The 21,460-nt window shown below is 40.5% G+C and overlaps 1 protein-coding gene across 9 annotated transcripts in view; it reads right to left on the reverse strand.

Annotated features, from left to right (window-relative positions):
• The window catches only part of LOC128120393 (olfactory receptor 1571-like), an 89,564-nt gene that overhangs the window by 12,684 nt on the left and 55,420 nt on the right, over nt 1–21,460 (reverse strand). For 2 of the 9 annotated variants that reach the window (XM_052754333.1, XM_052754329.1), the window contains exon 7: nt 91–12,564. The exons of 5 other annotated variants lie outside the window; for them this stretch is intronic. In XM_052754333.1, coding sequence (XP_052610293.1) covers nt 12,532–12,564 — 33 coding nt within the window. In that variant the 3' untranslated portion in view covers nt 91–12,531. Of the gene's footprint in view, nt 1–90; nt 12,565–13,581; nt 14,075–21,460 lie in introns of those variants that run through there. 2 more of the 9 variants (XM_052754335.1, XM_052754331.1) reach the window with 1 other exon arrangement.

The following is a 21,460-nucleotide window of genomic DNA, read 5'->3' on the forward strand; positions in this document are numbered from 1 at the left end:
GCACAAATAAGAAAGGCTGCAGTTTGGGGTTCTTTGAAATTCCAAGAAGGAGAAAATGTAAAATTTGTGAGTCATTCTCTGGCCCCATTTAGTGGATGTAACTAAGGAAAAGAGAGAGGGCATGAAAATACATGACACAATTGTGAAACCTTAGAGAAACCTGTATCCAAGACTTGAATTGCAGACTTTAGATATGAATAGGATCTGCAATAGTTTGCAACATCTCACATCTGATTTAAAAACTTCATACCACACTCTGCCTTTTCCTGGCTGAGTTTTGAATGGTCATGAATTTTAAATGCTAACTATCTCTTTTGAATACATTTGGGAATATAAATTAGTTATGATAGTATAGGAGCCAATTCTCAGGAAAGAATTGGTCAGTGCAGAATACAAATGTTTCTCAAATCACATGAGGATGAAATAACACAAACAAATAAAAACAAATAAATACTTAAAGTGATAGTGTAAGAAAGATGTAAGTTGGTGACAGTTACTATGAAAGGAAACAAAGCTACATAGGAGATGGTATATAGGGAGATTTATTTTGTACTGAGCATGTGGGTGAAAAAAAAAAGACAAGAGAAAAGAGACCCCTAGAAAGATAATAGGGAGCTATGTTACCTAATGGAGTATGTGCCTTGCAGAAGGAACAGCCAGTGAAATGCTCTGAGGAAGGTGTTTGTTTTAATGTGTAAGTCTAACCTAAAGGTAGTGTGACTAGGAGAATGAACAAAAAAATATACTGCAGGATGAAGCAGCTTTATTGCTGTTGAAATAGCAAGACACAATGACATTTCTACTGTCGTATGTCATTGCATTAATTTTAACTTGGCTGCAAAATTTTCTGTGTATTTGTTATCTTCCCATTGCCATGATAAAATATCTGAAGATATTAACTTAGGGAAAGGTTATTTGCTCATGGTTTGAGGGCACATCATGGCTGAGAAAGGGAGGCAGGCAGAATCACAAGATGCCTGGTCATAGTGCATCCATGATCAGGAAGCAGATAGAGATGAATACTGGTGCTCAGATCATTTTCTTCCTTTTTATGCAGAATTCACACAGGCGGTGCCACTTACATTTAAGGAAAGCCTGTCCACTTCAGTTAACCCAATCTAGAAATCCCCCTCACTTACATGCCAAGAGGTTTGTTTTCTATGTTAGTCTATATCCTGTCAATGTACTAAAAGTAACACTACATTCTTGTAAATTGAAAAGCATCTATTTGTTGTTGTGATGCATTAGTTTAACGGTCTACCTCTGTATCATGCTGTGGTCCAGGAGGACCACATTAAAACCATGACCTCCTAACCCATGTCACATGATTAGAAAGAAAATATGGTTAGCAAGCCACTGGAATCAAAATGTGTTTCTTGCAAGGAAATTGATAAGCTTGGGAAGTCCAACATAGTGAGGTGATCCAAATTCCCTTATGTGTGTCTCCTGGTCCATAACATATACATTTATATATACATATATATGCTTATACACACACACACACACACACACACACACACACACACACATATATATATATATATATATATATATATATATATATATATGCAATATATATATATGCACCTGTAAGTGTAGGAATAGCATAGTATTTAGAAATGGGGATGTTAGGTGATACATGAAGGATGGCAAAGGGCACACTAGTCTTCAAAAAGATAGAAAGCTGGTACTTCAAATAAAAAAAGTTTGTAATGGAGTGAGAGAGAAAGAGAGAGCATGAGAGACAAAGACATAGATAAGACAAGCTAGATATCCTTATGTGGGGAGTGGGGTGGGGTGGAGCAGCAGGGGAAGGGTTCCTATATGGTCATGTGTTTCTGGAGACTTTATAATGAAGGAAAGTTCTATTTCATCAGCACTTCAACTAAAAGCCTATCTCCTATAGGATTAAAAAAACAGTAAAATGTCAAAAATAAAATATTTACAATATAGAAGTAAAAATATCTTTTAGAGTGATGCCATAATAGCTGAACTTGCATTTGGGTAAAAATACAAAGGCAAGAATAAAACAAACAAAAATCTAACAAGATAAAACATGCCCAAACAAAATAAAATTAAACAACCTCCCTCCACAAAAAAAATATGGAGGCTGGGAAAAACATGAGGAAAATAGATTGTACGAAGAAAATTTAAATAAAATAAATTAAAATAAAGTTTTTGAAAAGAAATATACAAATAACTACAGAATTTTGGAGGGTTTTATACTGAATATTTTAAGTGTGCTTTTTTTCTACAGTTTCTATATAAATTTGACTAACTGGAATTTATATTGTGTTGTAATTTTATTGGAGCATAGTAATGGCATGCTCTTCTGGATTACAGTATGAAGATATAATACATGCATGCATGTGAGTGTAGCAATCAAAACAAGCTAATGAGTGTACTAATCATCTCAACTACATATTGCTTAATTATACTAAGACTATGCAATGTTATTGAAGGTATTTTGAAATATAGTGTACAGGATATTTTGTTGTTTGAGAATTTCATTTATGTATATAATTTCTTTTGGTCAAATCCACCCTCATTCTCTTCTCTTCTCCCTAACCTCACTTCTCCCTCCAAACTTAATGTGCTCTGTTTTTGAAACCCATCAACTCCACTTAGTGCTGTAAGTATATGTATGGGTGTGGGACCATCTAATGCATCACTGGTAACCTCTAAGTGGTAGGATCCTCAGAGAAGACTGACTCTTCCTCCTCTAGCAGCCATCAATTGCCACTAGCTCCTCAGCTTGGGGTGGGATTTTGTGTGCTGGGTTTTGCCTGACATTGATATTGTGAGGGTCCTTCACATGCAATTTAACTTATTATTTTTTAACTCTTGTCTCTCTACTGGGCAAAAGAACACCAAAATGCATATCCCTATGATGCCATTGATCAACCTTTTCCCAGTCTTATTCCACAACTCTGTTTCTGTTAAACTATATTCTATTCTCTGCTTTTAAGATCAATGTTTTAGAGTCCATAGGGAACTCAATTATTATTTCTCATTCTGTGGGGAACAAAACCACACAAACAGGTACAGAACTATCAGTAATTTTTTTTATTCACAAGAGCACAGCAGATCTCTGTTTTTATCTCCTAATGTGAGTGCAGCTTGAGTTGTTTGGCCAGATCCAAAGGGCATAGTGTGGTTCTCCCTGTTGCTCCACCCAACCTGCAAAGATGCCCCCAGAACATCCACCCAACATGCAAAGATGCCCCCAGAACATGTCCTTTGAAACTCTTTGCAACTAACCCTTAGGGCATGTGTGTACCTTCATTTATTCCATTGTGCTGTGACTCAACCTCCTAAAGTGAGATCTGCATGAGCAGACACTCCACTGTTTTGCTTACTTTGAAGATTCACTGTGCTGTGTGAATATTTCTGCATTACATGGATAAAAGGAAAGAAAAGGGCGTGGGACATAGCAAGAATGTCAAAGGAAAAGTGCAAAATCCAGTGAATTCTAAACAACAATAGAAAACAGGCTTAACCAAAATCCAATGTGGCATCAGTAATTAGGTTAAAGACCATCTATAGTATTAACAATCAAATGCTACCAGTGGAGATTGCTGATTTACTTGACAATAAACTACACTTAAAGAATGTAATGCACAATAGTCCACTCACTGTGTGGTCTACAGCAGAAGTTCAGTACATAATGATCTCAGAGTATATGTACATTTAACATATGACAATGTTGTATCTTAATGGAGTTGAAAAGCTTCAATGATTAAGTAAAAAAAAAATGGCATCAGTGGCAATCTTACAGAAGGAACATAAAATTGGTCCTCTAGTTCGCATCTTAGAAAAACTTGGGAAATAGTGACATCATTATCAAATTAAACAGTACATTAGATGGGAACATAAGGAGATGTTCATGGTAGATAAAATCATCTTGACTAATGTGAGAAATTCATAGGTAAGAAGATAGAAACATTTCAGCAAAATAAGAAAAGCACTCCAAAGGTATATAAAGCGTAACTGGAGATTACATTGAAGCTATGGCAACTAGAAAACATAATATAATATAATAAATATAATATAATATAATATAATAAAAAGTAACTTTAAGCAGTTGTCCAGCTCAAAATGCAGACATACCCTTTACTTTGTTCTACAATTCTGTGAATGCAGTACTCAATTTCTCTTTTCCACCTAATTAACCACAGAATTTTTAACACACGTACTACTCAGCCATCTGAAGCTTATCAACTCCTCTCCTGATTGGGCTTCCATCGCCATCAGTTCATCTTCAATGTAGACTCTGCCCCACTGAGTTCAGTGTCCCTTTCCCCTTCTGTTATGTCGAATATACAACTGAGTTAATCAAACAAGCCAGTAAATAGCCATAGCCATCTGGCATCTCTGAGATGCTCTGGATTGGTTCTAAGGTAACTGTAGTGAAATGTTTTTTCTTCCCTGTCGCAGGATTTTTCCTGCCATATTAGCCATGTTTCCACACTAACCTGGGTGGTTTAAAGATGGGAGGTCTCTGTGTGGAATTCTAAATTCTCCAGATGGTTGACAGTGGAGACAAAAGTTATATAATAAAATGAGACAGTAAGACTAGATCAATCTTCATTCCCTGAGTCAATGGTGATGCCAATGCAAACAGCCATGTTCTGAGCAGAAAGAGGTTACACATGCTGAGCAAATGTAAAAGGGATATATTTACATCTTTGAATGTCTGCTCATTAGGTACATTTCACTGTTTCTCTTATGATTTCATGTCTGGGAACAACATTTCCCAATGGGATGTTTCTATGCACAGAGAATTTTTTCTTGTTGATTGTTTTTTACCATCTGCCTCCAAGTGATATTATCTCCTGACACCCTATCAACACCCTCTATGAAATTTTGCTCAAAATCTAACACTAAAGAACTACTTTTAATTGGATCCCATGGCCTTCACTCATGCTGAGGACATAGCCCCCAGTGTCACCAGAATTTCAACTTCTTACCTCTTCTGTAAAGGGCTGATTTGTCATGTCTTAATATAAAAGCATGATCGATATGATCCTTGGCTTCATGTACCTTTTCACAAAGCACTTATCTTTGGAAATATTCAGTGACTGAACACATGTCTTCACATTATCCTGAGGGACAGGAACTTTACTTTCTAGGTTTTATAGACTCTGTTCCTTGTGGTCTGCACTGATATGGACTTTTTTCTGATCTGGTGTGAATGGGACTCAAAAGGTTATGTGATCTGTCTAGCTGGACTCATTCAGAATGTAGTGTTAACTTTTCTTGGAAAGATGAGAGCAAACATCTATCTGTTCATTTCAGGTAGGGCACTGACAACAGATTCATTGACTGAACTTTTCCTGAGGAAACATGAACACATGTTTCCAGACAAAGTCACAAATACAGACCAAACTATAATTATCTATATTTCTTTTATCCATCCATCATTTCAGAGTTTTTACTTATTATTCTTGTGAACATTTCAAGTAGTTTTCTACCTATTTTGAAATCCACAGTAAATTTTACTAGTATCATTTTACTAGTATCAATGTAGTATCATCACTCTATTACACTCTACTAGTTTTGTCTGTTTGTATTGTCAGTCTATGACGACACCACTCTGAACATGCCACATCTCATCTACCTATATTGTTGCATTGCATCACAAAACCCTGTGTGTACCCATTTTTTCCTGCAGCTCCCAGCCTACATCCACTATTTTACCCTTTACTCATATGAAGTCAACAATATTAGTTTCCACATTTGACTAAGAGCTTGTAGCTATTTTCCTATGCTTCGCTTCTTTTACTTAACGTCATCTAATTTCATCCACCTGCTCCAGATGAAGGATTTTTGTTGTTTCTTTAAATCCAAGGAGTATTCTACTGTCTATATATACCAGATGTTCTAATTTGCTTTCTGTTGTAGTGATGAACACCTTGACCAACAGTAACTTTGGGAAGAAAGGTTTGTTTCATTTTATATTTCCAAATCACAGTCCATCAGAGGGAAGTCAGGGCAGTAAGAATCTGGAGGCAGGAACTGAAGCAGAGACCATGAAGGAGGCCACTTACTGGCTTTCTCCTATAGTTTTCTCAGTTTGCTTTAACCCAGGACCACTTGCCCAGGGGTGGTATCCCCACAGTGAGCTGGCCCTTCCTTCATTTGTCATTAATCACAAATATGTCCTGCATACTTGTCTACAGGTCAATCTGATGGAGGCATTTTCTGAATCGATCAACAAATTCTGTCTTGGTTTTGAATCCTCCATCTTACCCAGAAGTCTTTGAGTCTGTGTTTTTGACAGTACTGCACTGTGTTTGATACTATAGCTTTGTGATAATTTAAAATTCAGATGTTTTGTTGTGCCTAGCTTTATATTTAAGATTCACAGTTGTCTAGGTTTTGTGGTGTCTTTTGACACTTTATATGAATTGTAATGTTGCCATCTTTATTTCAGTGAACCATAGATTTGGTATTTTGATGAAAACTGAAATGACTCTGAAGACATTTTTGCGAGGTGTGAACATTGACAATATCAGTGCTTCTAACCTAATATCATGGGAGATGCTTGTATTCCTTCTACTTCATTAGTTTCTTTAATTGATGTTCTATGGTTTCATTGTAGAGATAATTCTGTTTCTTGACCAAATTTAATTCTAGGCAGTTTTTGTAAGATTTTTTTTTCCTTTGAGGAGGTGGGTGATGCCAAATAATACTAACTACCCCCTAAGATGCCAAGAACAAACTGAAGTTGAATTCCACCAAAGTTCACTCTAAAAAAACAATGAGGTTATTAGAGGCTAACTTACAGAGCATGTAAGAAGTTATGGGCAAGAGTGTGGGTGGCTCTAAAACAGTTGCTGTGTAAGTGTGTATGCAACATGGATGATGGCTCTCTTGTGCCGGACAAATGGAGAGATCCCCCTCAGTTAACTTCTCCCATCCTTTATACTCAAGCCAATCCCCAAGACCCCAAGACCACATATATTTATGGCAGAATTCCATAGATATGGCTAGGAAAAGTGGCCTGGTATTAAGGCAAGGTTCTAGTGACCCTCCTTGCCACTTCCTTCTTGGAGAGAATATCAGCAGTCCATAGGCCTAATCATGATGGTCTCTTGCAAGTAGGCATGGCTGATTTCATGAAGATGGGACAGTTTGGCTTAGAGTATAGAGGTTTACAATAGTAGTTTCAGGTAGCTATTATAAAATGGTATTAATTTCTCAATTTCTTTTTTCAGTTATTTTACTAGCTGTATATCGATATGATACTTATTTCTCTGTCATTGTATTGTACCCTACTATTTAACTGCTTTAGCAATTCTAATGTTTTTTTTTTCTGGGAAAGTCTTTTGTTTCATCTCTATGAGGTTTCCAGCAAAGGGAGTAAATTGGCTTTTTTTCTTTCTAATTTGTGTATTGTTATTTCATTTGTTTATTTGCTCTGTATACAGCTTCAGGGATCATGGTATATTGTTAATGGTGAGAGTGAGCATACTGTCATGGTACAAATCTCAGAAAAAAAATGCCTTCAGATTCCCTCTATTGGATATGATATTAGATTTCAGTGAATCATTGTATAGTCTTTGTCATGATGATGTACATTTGTTCTATTATGATCTTTTTGAGATTTTCATCACAAAGGAAGATTGTATATTATCAAACACCATTTCTGCACCCACGGAAATGATCATGCAGTTCCTACTTTCAACTGATGGTTTAGCATGTACTTGGATTTCTATATGGATCACCATGCCCTTTGTAAATAAATCATACTTGATCATACTGCAAAATTATTGAAAGGCACTGTGAGTTTAGTTGGCTAATTTCTGGCACTGTAATTTTAATTTGAAGACAAAATGATAAAAACATTGTTTTAACTCATGAGTTTGATTTTGTTTTTTTTTTACAGAATAAAAAACTTTTTCCTCATTAATCTTTTATGTGACAGGAATGATGGAAGATATAATCACCACAGGTGTGGCACTGAAGCATATGGTGTTCTCCTACACATAAATTAGGATCAAGTATTGCAAAATCTCCCTTTTCATCTCACATTTTATTAGTCTGGGCCTCTTATAGCTTTCTTTTAGTTAATTTCCCTAAAAGTTTGTGAATCTTGTTAATCTTTTCAAAGAACCAACCCACTTCATTGATTCCTTGTGTTGATTTTTTTTCCTTTCCATTTCACTCATTTCAGCCTGGATTTTGATGATTTCTTCCTGTCAACTCTTTTGGTGTTGGCTATGTTTTGGTTAGCTACTCTCATTGTGTGGGCTTATTCTGAGGTTTTGGTGCCAACATTGTTTCTTGTATATATGTGTTTAGAATTGTATCTCCTCTTGGTGAGTTCTTCCTTTAATGAATATGAAGTGACCTTCCTTATTTCTTCTGACTAGTTCTATTTGAAGTTTCTTTTGACAGATATTAGAACAGCTACTCGCCCTTGTTTCCTACTTCCATTCATTTGAAACACCATTTTCTGTCCTTTAACCCCAAAGCAGTGTTCAGTGTTGATAGTGAGGTATGTCTTTTATAAGCAGCAAAAAGATGGGTTCTGTTCTAAAGATAACTGCTAGTCAGTGTCTCTTCATTGGAAATTGAGATCATTAAAGAATTATTATCAAACAGGGCTCATTAGTTTATATCATTTTGTTGCTTTGTGTTGCTTTCATGGACTTCTCTTGACAAACTGTTTTAGAATTGTCCTGTAACCTTTCAGGTGTTTATCCCTGTTTTCAGATGGAGGTATTCCTTCCAGTATCCTCTGTAGAGCTGCTTTAGTTGATACACATTCTTTTAATCTGTTTTTGTCAAAGAAAGTTTTTCTTTGTATCTCTTCTTCAATTTTAGTGTATAGTTCTTTTCTTTGTATAACAATTTGAGTTGGCAGTTGTGATCATCCAGAACTTGTTATACATACTTCTAAGCTTTTCTGGCTTTAAAAGATTTTTTTCAGTAATTAGGTGTTATTAGATGGGCCTGCCTTCATAAGTGTCTTGACTTGTCTCTTTTATGGTTTTGACAGCCTTTGTTTATTCTGTGATTTTAGTGCTTTAACTATAATATGTCACAGAGGAGGTTCTTTTCTGCATCTATTTATTTGTGATATTGTAGGCTTGTAACCGATACGACATCTTTTTTTCTAGGTTTGGGAAATTCCCTTCTATGGTCTTAATGAAGACATTTTCTACACATTTGCTATGATGTTCTTCTTCTATACCCATAATCAAAAGATGGGACTTTTGTGGTGTCCAAAACTTACCCATATTCTCTTTGTGGATTTTCATAAATGTAAAATTGTTCTTTACTTGGAATTCAATTCCTCTACCTTTTCTCTGGCCCCAATTTTGCATTTCCTGCACGGTTCATTCTATTGCTGAGGCTATCTGATGGGGTTGTTATTTGGTTTACTGAGTTCTGCATTTCAAGCATCATTTAAGTTTGAGTTTTTCTTTTTCAGAAATACCATCTCTTTGTTGAATTTTATTTTCATATCATATCTTGAATTGACATTTTATTCAACTCTTTGTGTTTTCTTGCTGCATATTCATATATTATTATTTTCCTTTTATTAAAAATAGTTTTTTCTAATACCTGATTATGGTTTCCTCTCTCTATACTTCTTGTAGTTCCTTCTATCTCTCCTTCCATTTGATCCACACCCTTTCTGTCTCTCATTAGTAAACAAAGAGGCTTCCAAGGAATAATAATATCATAATATAATATAAAAAACTGAAACATTGAAATAGGACAAAACAAAACAAACAGAGGGAAAAGAGTCCAAGAGAGGTCACAAGGAGTAGGCACAAGAGACTTACTCATTCACTCACTCAGGAATTCTATGTGAACATTAAATTAGAGGTCATGATATATATGCAAAATGCCTGTAGGGTAAAAAGAGAGGAAAAAAGTAAAAATATATAAAATAAAATTAAATTATGAAAATAAAACTTAAAAAAATAAGATAAACAAAAAGTCCAGACACAACAGTATGAGACAAGGAACCTCCAAACATGCTGTTGGGTTCATTTTCTGTTGGCCACCTGCTTCTAGATAGGCAGATTACCCTTAAAAGTAGTTTGTTTCCCCAATGAGACTCCTTTGGAGAAAACTAGGTTTTCATTTGCAAGTGGTTGTCAATTGGAGATAGCTACTGGGTCAGGGAGCATGTGTTCTCTTCTTCTTTTAGCTCTAGGACCCCTTCTGGCATAGACCCATGTTCTTGCTGCCTCAGTGTCTGTGAGTCCATAGAGTCATTTATCCTGTTAATGTACACAGCCTTGTTTCCTTGATGTCCTCCATCAACTCTGGCTTTTATACTCTTCCATCTCCTCTCCCATTGAGTTCCCTTAGACCTGAATGGAGGGATTTGATAGAGACATCCTGTTTAAGGCTGAGTGTTGCAAACATCTCTCACACTGATGATTGTCTGGCTGTGGGTCTCTATATTTGTTCCTATCTGTTGCAAGAGGAAGCTTCTCTGATGAGGGCTAAGCGAGGTACTCATCTATGAGTACAACAGAATGTCATTAGGAGTCATTTTATTGGTACATTGTTTTTTGGCCTTTGTGGGGTTTATCTGTCTGTTTTGTTTTTAGAACATTATTATTTGGTTTTACCCTAGGTCTCTGGGCAATTTATCTCAGGTTCTTGGTTACCAGAATAGTGCTGGGTATAGGTTCCATCTTATGGAGTGGGCCTTAAGATAAGTCAGATACTGGTTGACTACTATTCCAAGCTTTGTGCCATTATTGCACTGACATATCTTGAAGGTAGGACACTATTGCAGAGCAAAAAGATTGTAGCTGGGTTGGTGTATATGCTTCTCCTTTAGTAGAATGTAGAGTACCTTCCTGTAACAAAGACTCAGCATCTAGGGATAAAGGCTTTAAGTAGCACAAGCTCCACTTCTCTATGTTCAATGAATTGTGTTGGTGTGGTCTTCAGAACTAGAACCTTGTTATCAGTTTGTGCAGAACACATACAGACTTGACAAAAATGTCGGTTGTTTGGGGATTCCCATAAAACCCCTTTGGCCAACAATTCAATTAAATGTAATTCATCCTGTAATGGAAGATACATATGTGACAAGAAGAGTGACCTCTTCCACTATTTGGCAATTTCATTTAGATGACCACCATATATGTATATATTTTAGGAAGCTTCTACTATACTAGGTTTCCATACTACCCCTCAAATGTCCCTTAATTTTAGCAGTCTTTCCTCATATTTCCTCCCATGCTCCCCTCCTCCCTTCTACCTGCCATTTGATCCTCACATTCCAGTCTCCTTGCATCATCCATCCATAACTATTTCATTTCTCTCTCCTAAGAAGAACTATATGTCCCCACTTGTCCTTACTCTCTACCTAACTTCTGTGGTTCTATGAATTGTAGCTTGCTTATCATTGAATTAAGAGCTAATATCCACATGTAAGCAATAACAATACCGTATTTGTCTTTCTTGGTCTGGGTTACTTCACTCAGGATGATTTTCCCTAGTGAATTTCATTTTGTAATGACAGAGTAATATTCCATTGCATAAATGTACCACATTCTCTTTATCCATTCTTCTGCTGATGGACATCTAGGTTGTTTCCAATTTCTGGCTATTATGAATTGAGCAGCAATGGACAAAGTTGAGCAAGTGTACTTGTAGTAGGATGGAGCATCCTTTAGACGTATGCCAAAGAATGGCAGATCTGGATGTTGAGGTACACTGATTCCCATCTTCCTGAGGAACCATCTCACTGCTTTCTATAGTGGCTATATAAGTGTGTACTCCCTCCAACAGTGGATGACTTCACATCCTCAGTAGCCTCAGCTGTCAGCTGTTTTATTGGTCTTAGCCATTCTGATGGATATAACATGAAATCTTGTTGCTAAAGTTTTCCTGCCTGGCCCACAATCAGGACAAATCTCTCACCCGCCAGTCCCAAGCCGCTCAAACCCAATCAAGTAAACACAGAGACTTATATTGGTTTCAAACTGTATGGCCGTGGCAGGCTTCTTGCTAACTGTTCTTACAGCTTAAATTAATCCATTTCTATTAATCTATACCTTGCCATGTGGCTTGTGGCTTACCGGTACTTTACATCTTCCTTGTCCTGATGGCGTCTGGCAGTGTCTCCCCCCTCCAGCTTCCTGTTCTCTCCATTCTCCTCTCTGTTAGTCCCGCCTATACTTCCTGCCTGGCCACTGCCAATCAGTGATTTATTCATTGACCAATCAGCAACACATTTGACATACAGACCATCTCACAGCACTTCCCCTTTTTTTTTCTTAAAAAGGAAGGTTTTAACCTTTACACATCTCCAAAGTCAGCTTGGTATATTTGGGAATATGGGCGTAGCTTCTCTTACTACTTCCTGCTGGAGGGGGGTGCTGTATCTTCTGGGGAAACAAAGAAAATTTTAGGATCATGGAGTAGTCCGTGAGGCTGTATCATCTGAGCCAGTTGTCTTGAAACGGTTCTGGATGTTGGATCATCTGGGCTATGGTGTCATCTGAGACCTTTCAGGTGGTCTTGGCTGGTCAAACCTGATGTATCTTACTCTGGAACAAATTCATAGCCTCTTGCTTTCTGTGGAAACAAAAGAGACTCTTTTTCAAAGCAACATATCCTTACATCCAAATTTTGAAGTCAAAGTATCTTTAAAATATATATACTGGTTTAACTCAGCTTCCTTTACAATCAAATATCTCTCTGTAGTTAAGAATCCCAAAGACAACACAATCTAGACTCTCTGTGTAATAGTCATCTCTACGTGGCTTATTTTTTATATTAATTTTACTGTCTCTTTAAAGACTTTATTTTTTAAAACTATGTATTTGTTTCTATACTGTATATATCACCTTTTTTTTTGTCTCTTTTAAGCCTACGTATATTTTACACACATTTTAAACTATTACATCTGAATCTGTCTTATTGTGAATCTATTGCTTTAAGCTACAGCAGCTGTGGCTGCTGGCTCCGCCCACCTCAGCTTCCCAACATGGCGTGGTACTTTACCACCAGCTCTGGGAGCTATCGTGGGTCTATGTTTTTATCCAAGTAGCATGTAGCCCAGAAACCTCTTTTTTTGTTTTGTACTAGCAAAGGCTAAATCCACAATGCAGCTTAATGTGCCATTTGTAGAGGCCTCATCCATCATGTGCCTCAACAGCTCCCAACAGAAAGTTCAAGGCTCTTGTAGATGAGGAAGAAAGCTATCTTAGGACTCCCGTTTTGTCCAGTACTCTAACTCCCTGCTGGCTGGGACCAAGGTCCATTCCTGATGAGACCCTTATCTGAGGAAGAAAAAGGCAAGGCTCTCTGAATCCCCCCACCCAGGCTGGAACCACAGGGCCAGCAACACGGTGCCGGGTACCTTTCCAAAACACTGTTCTTTTTCAGGAAGAGGCTGGCAAATGCTGGACTCCAAACACCAGAAGTCGAAACAGAACGGCGCGGTGCTCAGCCCCACAGCCCACCTGGCTTTCCGGACACCACCACCCACCCACACACCGGAGACGCCTTCCCACAACACCCTCCCACTGTGTGCTCTTCCGCCAACTCCTGGCTGACATGCTCTTCCCACCCCCCACGCCCCACCTCCCACCTTCCACCCCACCCCCGTGTGCTTACTTTTGTGTTTTTCCGCAACCGGTGCCCCTGGCTGTAAGGTATAGCTACAAAGTATCCAAACTTCAGTCTCTGCACTGCCCAAGCCAGAGGCCCATATGAATATTGAATGTTGGGGCAAGAAACCAAGACCTGTGCTTTGTGCTTTCTAGCAGGATGGGAGAAAACTGACCCAGGACATGCCCTGTAGCATCCTCACAGTGCCTAAACCATAAGCGAAGTTGGGGCTCTTTGTCTTGTCTCTGGCCACATGGGAGTGTAGGCACCCTGACACAAACTCTGAAGACAAGCAACTTTGGGGCCTTGCAGGGATGGAACAGAGCCTTTACTAGGGTTCCCAGATAGTCAGAGGGTGAGCATTCACTCTATGTTCACACTCCATATTCACACTGTGGGTGTGGGATGAAGCAAGCTTGGGGGCTCTGGGCAAAGGTGACTCCTACAGCCAGTTTTCAAGGGGTGGCTGAGCCTGGTGGGAGAAAAAGATAGTTTAGCAAGTACATAAATGGCATTCAAAATCCAGGAGGAGAAAAATGGTCTATCCAGTCAGCCGGAGAGTCCAGCCCAGGCACACTGTATGTTGACAGCCTCAGAAGAATTCCCATAACCCACGTCTTATGTTAGATTTGCATAGTAGAATTCTGAGGGTGGGATTCTGGTTATCAGTTCTCATGATCAGGACACTTGACCATGCTGTATGGCACAAGCAAATGGATGAGTGTTGTGAACCCCTATGGAAAGCAAAGGTGAAATTATACATAGCACATTAAACCATGATTGCACCTGGAGAAAGATAATTTGTTGTTATTTTGGTTTCTGGTTTGCTCTTGTTTGGATTTGTGTTTTTTGGGTTCATGTAGACCAGGCTGGCCTCCAACTATGTAGACCTTGAATTTAGTGTGGAGACAGGATAACCTGCAACTCCAATACTCCTACCTATCTTTCCCAAGTACTGGAATTACAATGGAGTGAATGCTAAATCAATGTAGCATATCTTTTAAATATATATAAGATGCTACACTCTTTTGTACATTTGAAAGAAGTCTGATACAGCATTCTAAATTCTCTTTAGTTGTGTATGTTTGTGACCGTCTGTCTGTGGGTAAACATGCCACTGTGTGTTTGGAGGTCAGAGGACAAGCTGAAGGAAGCAGTTCAAAACTTTCACCTGAGGAACCCAGACCCTTGCCTAGACCCCTGGCTTGGCCATTCTGCAACCATGATAGGCTGTGGAAAAGACCTAGCAGGGTGTAGGCCCTGGGCTCAGCAAGATGTGCCCTTGAGTCACTGACCTTGGGCCTAGCTCTATTTGCTAAAATTCCCCCACCAGATGTCCCCACATGATAAAAAAATTAAAATTACAAATAGCAGGATCATAATAAAGATAAAATGTAGTAACCACAGCAACTGCTATAAGAGAAAAATAACTTCCCTGCAGCTGCAACTGACCAATTAAGCCAAGGACAGCACCTCTGACTGGGAGTTACACCAATTCTGGGTCTGTTCCTATGCAGCCCATAGGCCCCCAGACCCCCTTGCTTTACCTATAAATACCCTGCTCCATTGCTACTTGGGTTCTCTCCTGCCCCACTGCTGTGACAGACAGAGGGAGAGGCCCAAGTTAACTTGCAATAAAAGATTCTTTGCTTTTGCATCAGATCTGGTCACTTGGTGGTCTTTGGGATTTTGGTCTCTGGGCACATCATTTTGGAAGTTCCACTGAGATTCCCCAAACCTACCACAACCACCTGCCATTCAGTCTTACAGTGCCTACTATCAGGTAATTTTCTAATTTGCACAGGCAAGCTCTCCTTTCAGTTTCTGGTTTTTGTGTCTGGCTGATTCTAGCTGTTGGAGTTTCGTCTGTGAAGCCCGCATAAAATCTAAGTGAATGCACTGGCGGAATGGCTTGGGTACCTGGGAGACAATCTCATCTCAAGGTGGAAGAGATATCCTCTAAAAGGCTGGCCTGCTGGCTAACTAACCCCAAACCCACCAGAGGCAGCACAGAGTGTGGCTGAGAGGGGACCACCCAGGGTCTCATTGAGAGACTGGCTTCACTGAGGTAAAGCCTGGAAAATATGGCTATAAATATCTATTAGTTTTTATAGATACTTTTCAGAATGGGTAAAAGTCTTCCCTGCCAAGCACAAGAAGGCCCAGATGGTGGTCAAAAAGCTTCTAGATGACATTATCCCCATGTATGGAATGCCTGAATCGCTAGACTCAGATAAGGGACCCACATTTGCTGCCTAGGTAATTCAAAGCTTAGTTAAGCTTTTGAGGGTGGTTTGGAAATACATTGTGCTTACAGGCTGCAAAGTTTGGACAAGTAGAGCATATGAATCAGGTGCTAAAAGAGACCCTTACCAAATTGTCAGTCATGGAGACTGGCAGAGATTGAGTGTCTCTCCTTCCTTTTGCCCTGTATCAAGTGCAAAACTCTCTGTATACACTTGGACTCGCATCATTTGAGATCCTGTTCGGTAGACTCTCTCTCTCATAGTTGCCAATTTGTGGTCAAAATTGATCACTGAGTTTAATGATGCTAACTTGTTTGCCTCCGTAAATGCAGCAGCCTCAGTATTCAAAGATATCTGCCCTTGATTACAAGAGATGGGTGAAAAAGCCCCTCCACCCACTTTGCACCAGTTCCAGCTCAGAGATTGGGTCTATGTCCGCAGACATCAGCACAGAACCCTAGAGCCTCACTGGAAGGTACCCTACACTGTGATTCTGACCACAGCCACTGCCATCAAAGTTGATGGAATTGCCAACTGGATCCACACTCCCATGTCCATGTATCTGATCCAGAGTTGAAGGAGCCACTGAGATCATCAGGAGGCAGCAGACCCTGCTGGAATTGGACGGCAAAACTTGATCCTGACAGCCTCCTGAGACTTAAACTGAAGGTCAGATCTCCCGATGGCCATATTGATACCTGCTTTGTTCCTTGCCCTCCTAACATCAGATGGGGCCGTTAGTAGCCCACATCAATGCCTAAATCTCACTTGGCAGGTTTTAGACACCCATGGACACCTGGTCAAGCAGATCTCTAAAGCCATCCAACTGGGGATATGGTTTCCTGACATTGTTTTTGACATTTGTAAAATAGCAGGCCCTCACTAGAAAGATAAGCCTGGGATATTTGGTGTACAACTATATGGGCAACTGATCATTTAAGGAGGGCATGTTTTTATGTCTGTCTAGGCTGGGAAAAATTAAGAGCTAACAAATTGGGGGCCCATCTGACTAACTTTGTAAGGTTTGGAGTTGTGAGTCTGTAGCTAATGTTTTCCTGCCTGGCCCACAGTCAGGACAAACTCTCTCACCCGCCAGTCCCACAGCCACTCAGACCCAACCAAGTAAACAGAGACTTATATTGGTTGCAAACTGTATGGCTGTGGCAGGCTTCTTGCTAACTGTTCTTACAGCTTAAATTAATCCATTTCCATAAATCTATACCTTGCCACATGGCTCGTGGCTTACCGGCATCTTCACATGCGGCTTGTCATGGTGGCGGCTGGCAATGCCTCTCTGACTCAGCCTTCCTTCCCAGCTCTATTCTCCTCTCTGTTAGTCCCACCTATACTTCCTGCCTGGCCACTGACCAATCAGTGATTTATTCATTGACCAATCAGCAACACATTTGACATACAGACCATGCCACAGCATGAGTCTACTGAACACATGTGGTAGAAGGCCCCAGTCACAACAGACCTCATCTCACTCCACCAAAAACCTAATAGTGTCCCCACTGATCCTAAATCTGATACCATTGTGGCATAATTTGCCCAGGACCTGTCCCACACCTCTGTAAGCCTGTAAAAATAACCTTCAGAAAACAAGGTAAAAAGGCAAAAGATTGGAATATCTGTAAAATATGGGATATTAGACTATGTGAGTCTGGATATGATGCAGGGGCTCTAGTCACTCTTCAGTTGATAGCCTTAATCCCTACCCCACCCCAGGAGGGCTGGATCCCCAAAAGATAGGGCCCAACAGAGTGCTGACACCACCTGAACTGGCCCTTCTCCCAGAGAGAACACACTGACTAGTCCCATGCCATCCCAGCTCTCCTATCAGATTGTTACACCCCTCGGGGCACCTCCCCTCCCCACTATGCTGTCTGCTCAGACCATACCAGAGCCAGACCCTCTCTTAAAACTGCTAGAGGCCTCCTATCAAGTCCTAAATGCTTCTAAACAAAATCTCTCTCATTCTTGTTGGTTATACTTTGACACTAAGGCCCCCTACTATGAAGGAATAGCTGCTATGGGAAATTATGCTGAATCTGTCCAACCTTCTCAGTGCTGTTGACAATAGAAAGGAGAGGGCAGGCTCACTCTACAGTCTGTTGTGGGAATGGGACTCTGCCTAGGAACCGTGGCTGCCTCTAACAAGCCACTATATAATTAGTCAATTCAGAGCTTCCCACAGATATCTCCTTCTCCCGGAGGACGGTGGTGGCCATGTTCCTGCAGGTTGACCCCCTGTGTCCACTGGCAGGTATTGAGTCAGACAAAAGGCTTTTGCATATTGGTATGTTTGGTTCCAAAAATAATCTATCATCAAGAAAAAGACATATGCCAAAGGCTAGAGTGGAACCAGGCTTGACTAAACTGAGAGCCCATGACAGCCCTCATGTTAGGTGACCTCCTAAGCCTGGGACTGGCAGCTGCAGGGTCTGGGATACCATCTTTAATGGTATAAGAGAAATATTACAATGACCCACGAGCTGCCATCAACATAGACATAGAAATGCTTGAAAACTTTATTGCCGACCTACAAGCCTTGCTGTCTTCCATTGCTGAAGTGGTGTTACAAAACAAATGTGGGTTGGACCTCATATTCTTACAGCAAGAGGGGCTATGTGCAGCTCTTGGAGAAGAACGTTGTTTCTATGTTGACCTTATGGGGTGATAAAGAGTCTTTGGCAAACGTCAGAGAGGGGTTGGCAAAAATGTAAACGGGAACAAGAACAAACGCAGAGCTGGTGGTCACTGTTCAACTCATTCTCATGATTGAAAATCTGATTTCCACCTTGCTGGGTCCCATACTGATGTAGTTACTCTTTCTCACCTTTGGTCCCTGTATCCTGAACAAATTAGTTTCCTTTGTTAAGGAACGGATACAGTACAGGTGATGGTGCTGAGGACTCAGTACCATCCCTTAGGGACCCTCAGAGAGATCCCATGATTGGGTCCTCTTAAGTAACATCTAGAGGGGGAAATGAGGAGCCTAGGCCCTTGCCCAGACCCTGCTTTGGCCATTCTGCAGCCATGACAGACTGCAGAGAAGACCCAGCAATTTGTAGGCCCTGGCTCAACAAGATGTGCCCTTGAACCACTGACCTTGGGCCTAGTTCTAGTTACTAAAGAAACCCCATCACATGTTCCCATATGGTAAAAGAAACTAATTAAAAATACAACTAGCAGGCTCATGATAAAGATAAAATGTAGTAACCACAGCAAACCCTGTAAGAGATAATAACTTTCCTGCAGCTGAAACTGACCAATTAAGCCAAGGTCAGCACCTCTGGCTGGGAGGTACGCCAATCCTGAGTTTGTTCCTATGCAGCCCAAAGACCCCCAATACCCCCTTGCTTTACTGCTTATAATTACCTTGCCCATTGCTATTCAGGGTCTCCCCTGCTCTACTGCTCTGAAAGATGGAGGGAGAGGACCAAATTAACTTGCAATAAAAGACTATTTGCTTTTTTATTGGATCTGGTTGCTTGCTGGTCTTTTGGGGTCCAGACTCTAGGAACACCACCACCATGTGGATCCCAGGCTCAAACTCAGGTTGTCAGACCTGGCAGCAAGTGCCTTCATCTGCTGAGCCATCTCCTCGGCCTTCCTCCCATTTAGTTATTTGTTGTTTTTTAATCCAGGTCTTATACATGTATGATTTCAATTCTGAATTGAAGTTCTTAAATCAAGAAACTTCTCTAGTTCAGACTCAATGGAAATTATTATTTTTATATTTTTTTTCTTGGGCCATTACTAAATGTTCTATCTCCATTTAACTAAGTTTGAAATCAATAAGTTTCGGCAGAGAAACCTAAATATATTTTTATCTGCTTTGGTGATTTGGACTCAACTCAAACCTAAGAGAATTTACGATGTGTCCATCTAAACCTTAACCTGTGAGTCTTAACTAACAGCAGTGACATATTAGACATCCTGAATATCAGATATCAGTTATGAAGTATCAGATATCAGTTATGAAGAAGCAATGAAACATTTATATTGTTGAGGTTCACCACAACATGAGAAACTGTATTAAAGGGTCGCAGTATTAGGAAGGTTGAGAACCACTACTCTAAACCTTCAGACATGATTTCAAAAAATAAGCGAGGCGGGCCCCCAGCTCCCATCTTGCTCCGGACTTCCCTTTTGGAACACTGGTGAGTGGCCTTCCTTGCCCCGGACCCCATCCCTGGGCACCAGCCACTCCAGGGAAGACCTGCCCAACTTGGCCCCAGGTTCTGGCCACCGGGCAGGTTCCCTGCTAGCCCCACCGGGAAGGATCCCCTTCTCCAAGACCCCTGGCAGACCCTGCAGTCTCCACGCCCTGCCCCCACGCCCATCCGCCTGAGCCCCAAGCCTCTGCCTGAGACTTAGAGGCCGGCACCCAGCTCCCATCTTGCTCCAGACTTCCCTTTTGGAACACTAGTGAGTGGCCTTCCTTGCCCCGGACCCCATCCCTGGGCACCAGCCACTCCAGGGAAGACCTGCCCAACTTGGCCCCAGGTTCTGGCCACCGGGCAGGTTCCCTGCTAGCCCCACCGGGAAGGATCCCCTTCTCCAAGACCCCTGGCAGACCCTGCAGTCTCCACGCCCTGCCCCCATGCCCATCTGCCTGAGCCCCAAGCCTCTGCCTGAGACTTAGAGGCCGGCCCCCAGCTCCCATCTTGCACCGGACTTCCCTTTTGGAACACTGGTCTGTCTGAACCAAGTGTGCGGATAAGGCCAAGAACGAACCACAAGGAGATGGGCAGACGTCAAGGCAGAAACATATACAACAAAATGAATAGCAATACAGCATCACCAGGCCCTAGCCCTCCTCCAACACCTAGACCTGAACATCAGAAATTGGAAGAAGCAGAAGAAAACAGCCTTATGAATGACATCATGAAGAAGCTAGAGGCTTGTGTAGAGGAAAAGACAAAAAAATGTGAAGAACACTGTAAACAACTAGAGGAAAGGGCAAACAAATTAGAAGAAATCAATAAAGTCCTGGAAGAAAACAATAAAGTACTGAGAGAAAATCAAGAAAAATCAATGAAACAAATGAAGGAAACAGTCCAAGACCTGAAAAGGGAAATAGAAAAAATGAAGAAGACACAAACAGAGGGAATGCTGGAAATAGAAAATCTGAGAAAACGATTGGGAACTTCAGATGCAAGTATAATCAACAGAATGCAAGAGATGGAAGAGAGGATCTCTAGCGTTGAAGATACAGTAGAAGAAATACATTCATCAGTCAAAGAAAACACTAAAGCCAACAAAGTCATGAACCAAAATGTCCAAGAAATTTGGGACACCATGAAAAGACCAAAACTAAGAATAATAGGGGTCGAAGAAGGAGAAGAATACCAACTCAAGGGCACAGAAAATATATTCAACAAGATCATAGAAGAAAACTTTCCCAACTTAAAGAAGGAAATGCCTATGAAGATACAAGAAGCTTATAGAACACCAAACAGACTAGACCCCCCAAAAAAGTCCCCTCGCCACATAATAGTTAAACAACTAAACGTACAGAATAAAGAAAGAATATTAAGAGCAGCAAAGGAAAAAGGCCAAGTGACATATAAAGGCAAACCCATCAGAATAACACCCGAATTCTC

Source organism: Peromyscus californicus, unplaced genomic scaffold (genome assembly GCF_007827085.1).
Source record: "Peromyscus californicus insignis strain IS unplaced genomic scaffold, ASM782708v3 Scaffold_2__1_contigs__length_46816999, whole genome shotgun sequence".
NCBI lineage: Eukaryota > Metazoa > Chordata > Mammalia > Rodentia > Cricetidae > Peromyscus > Peromyscus californicus.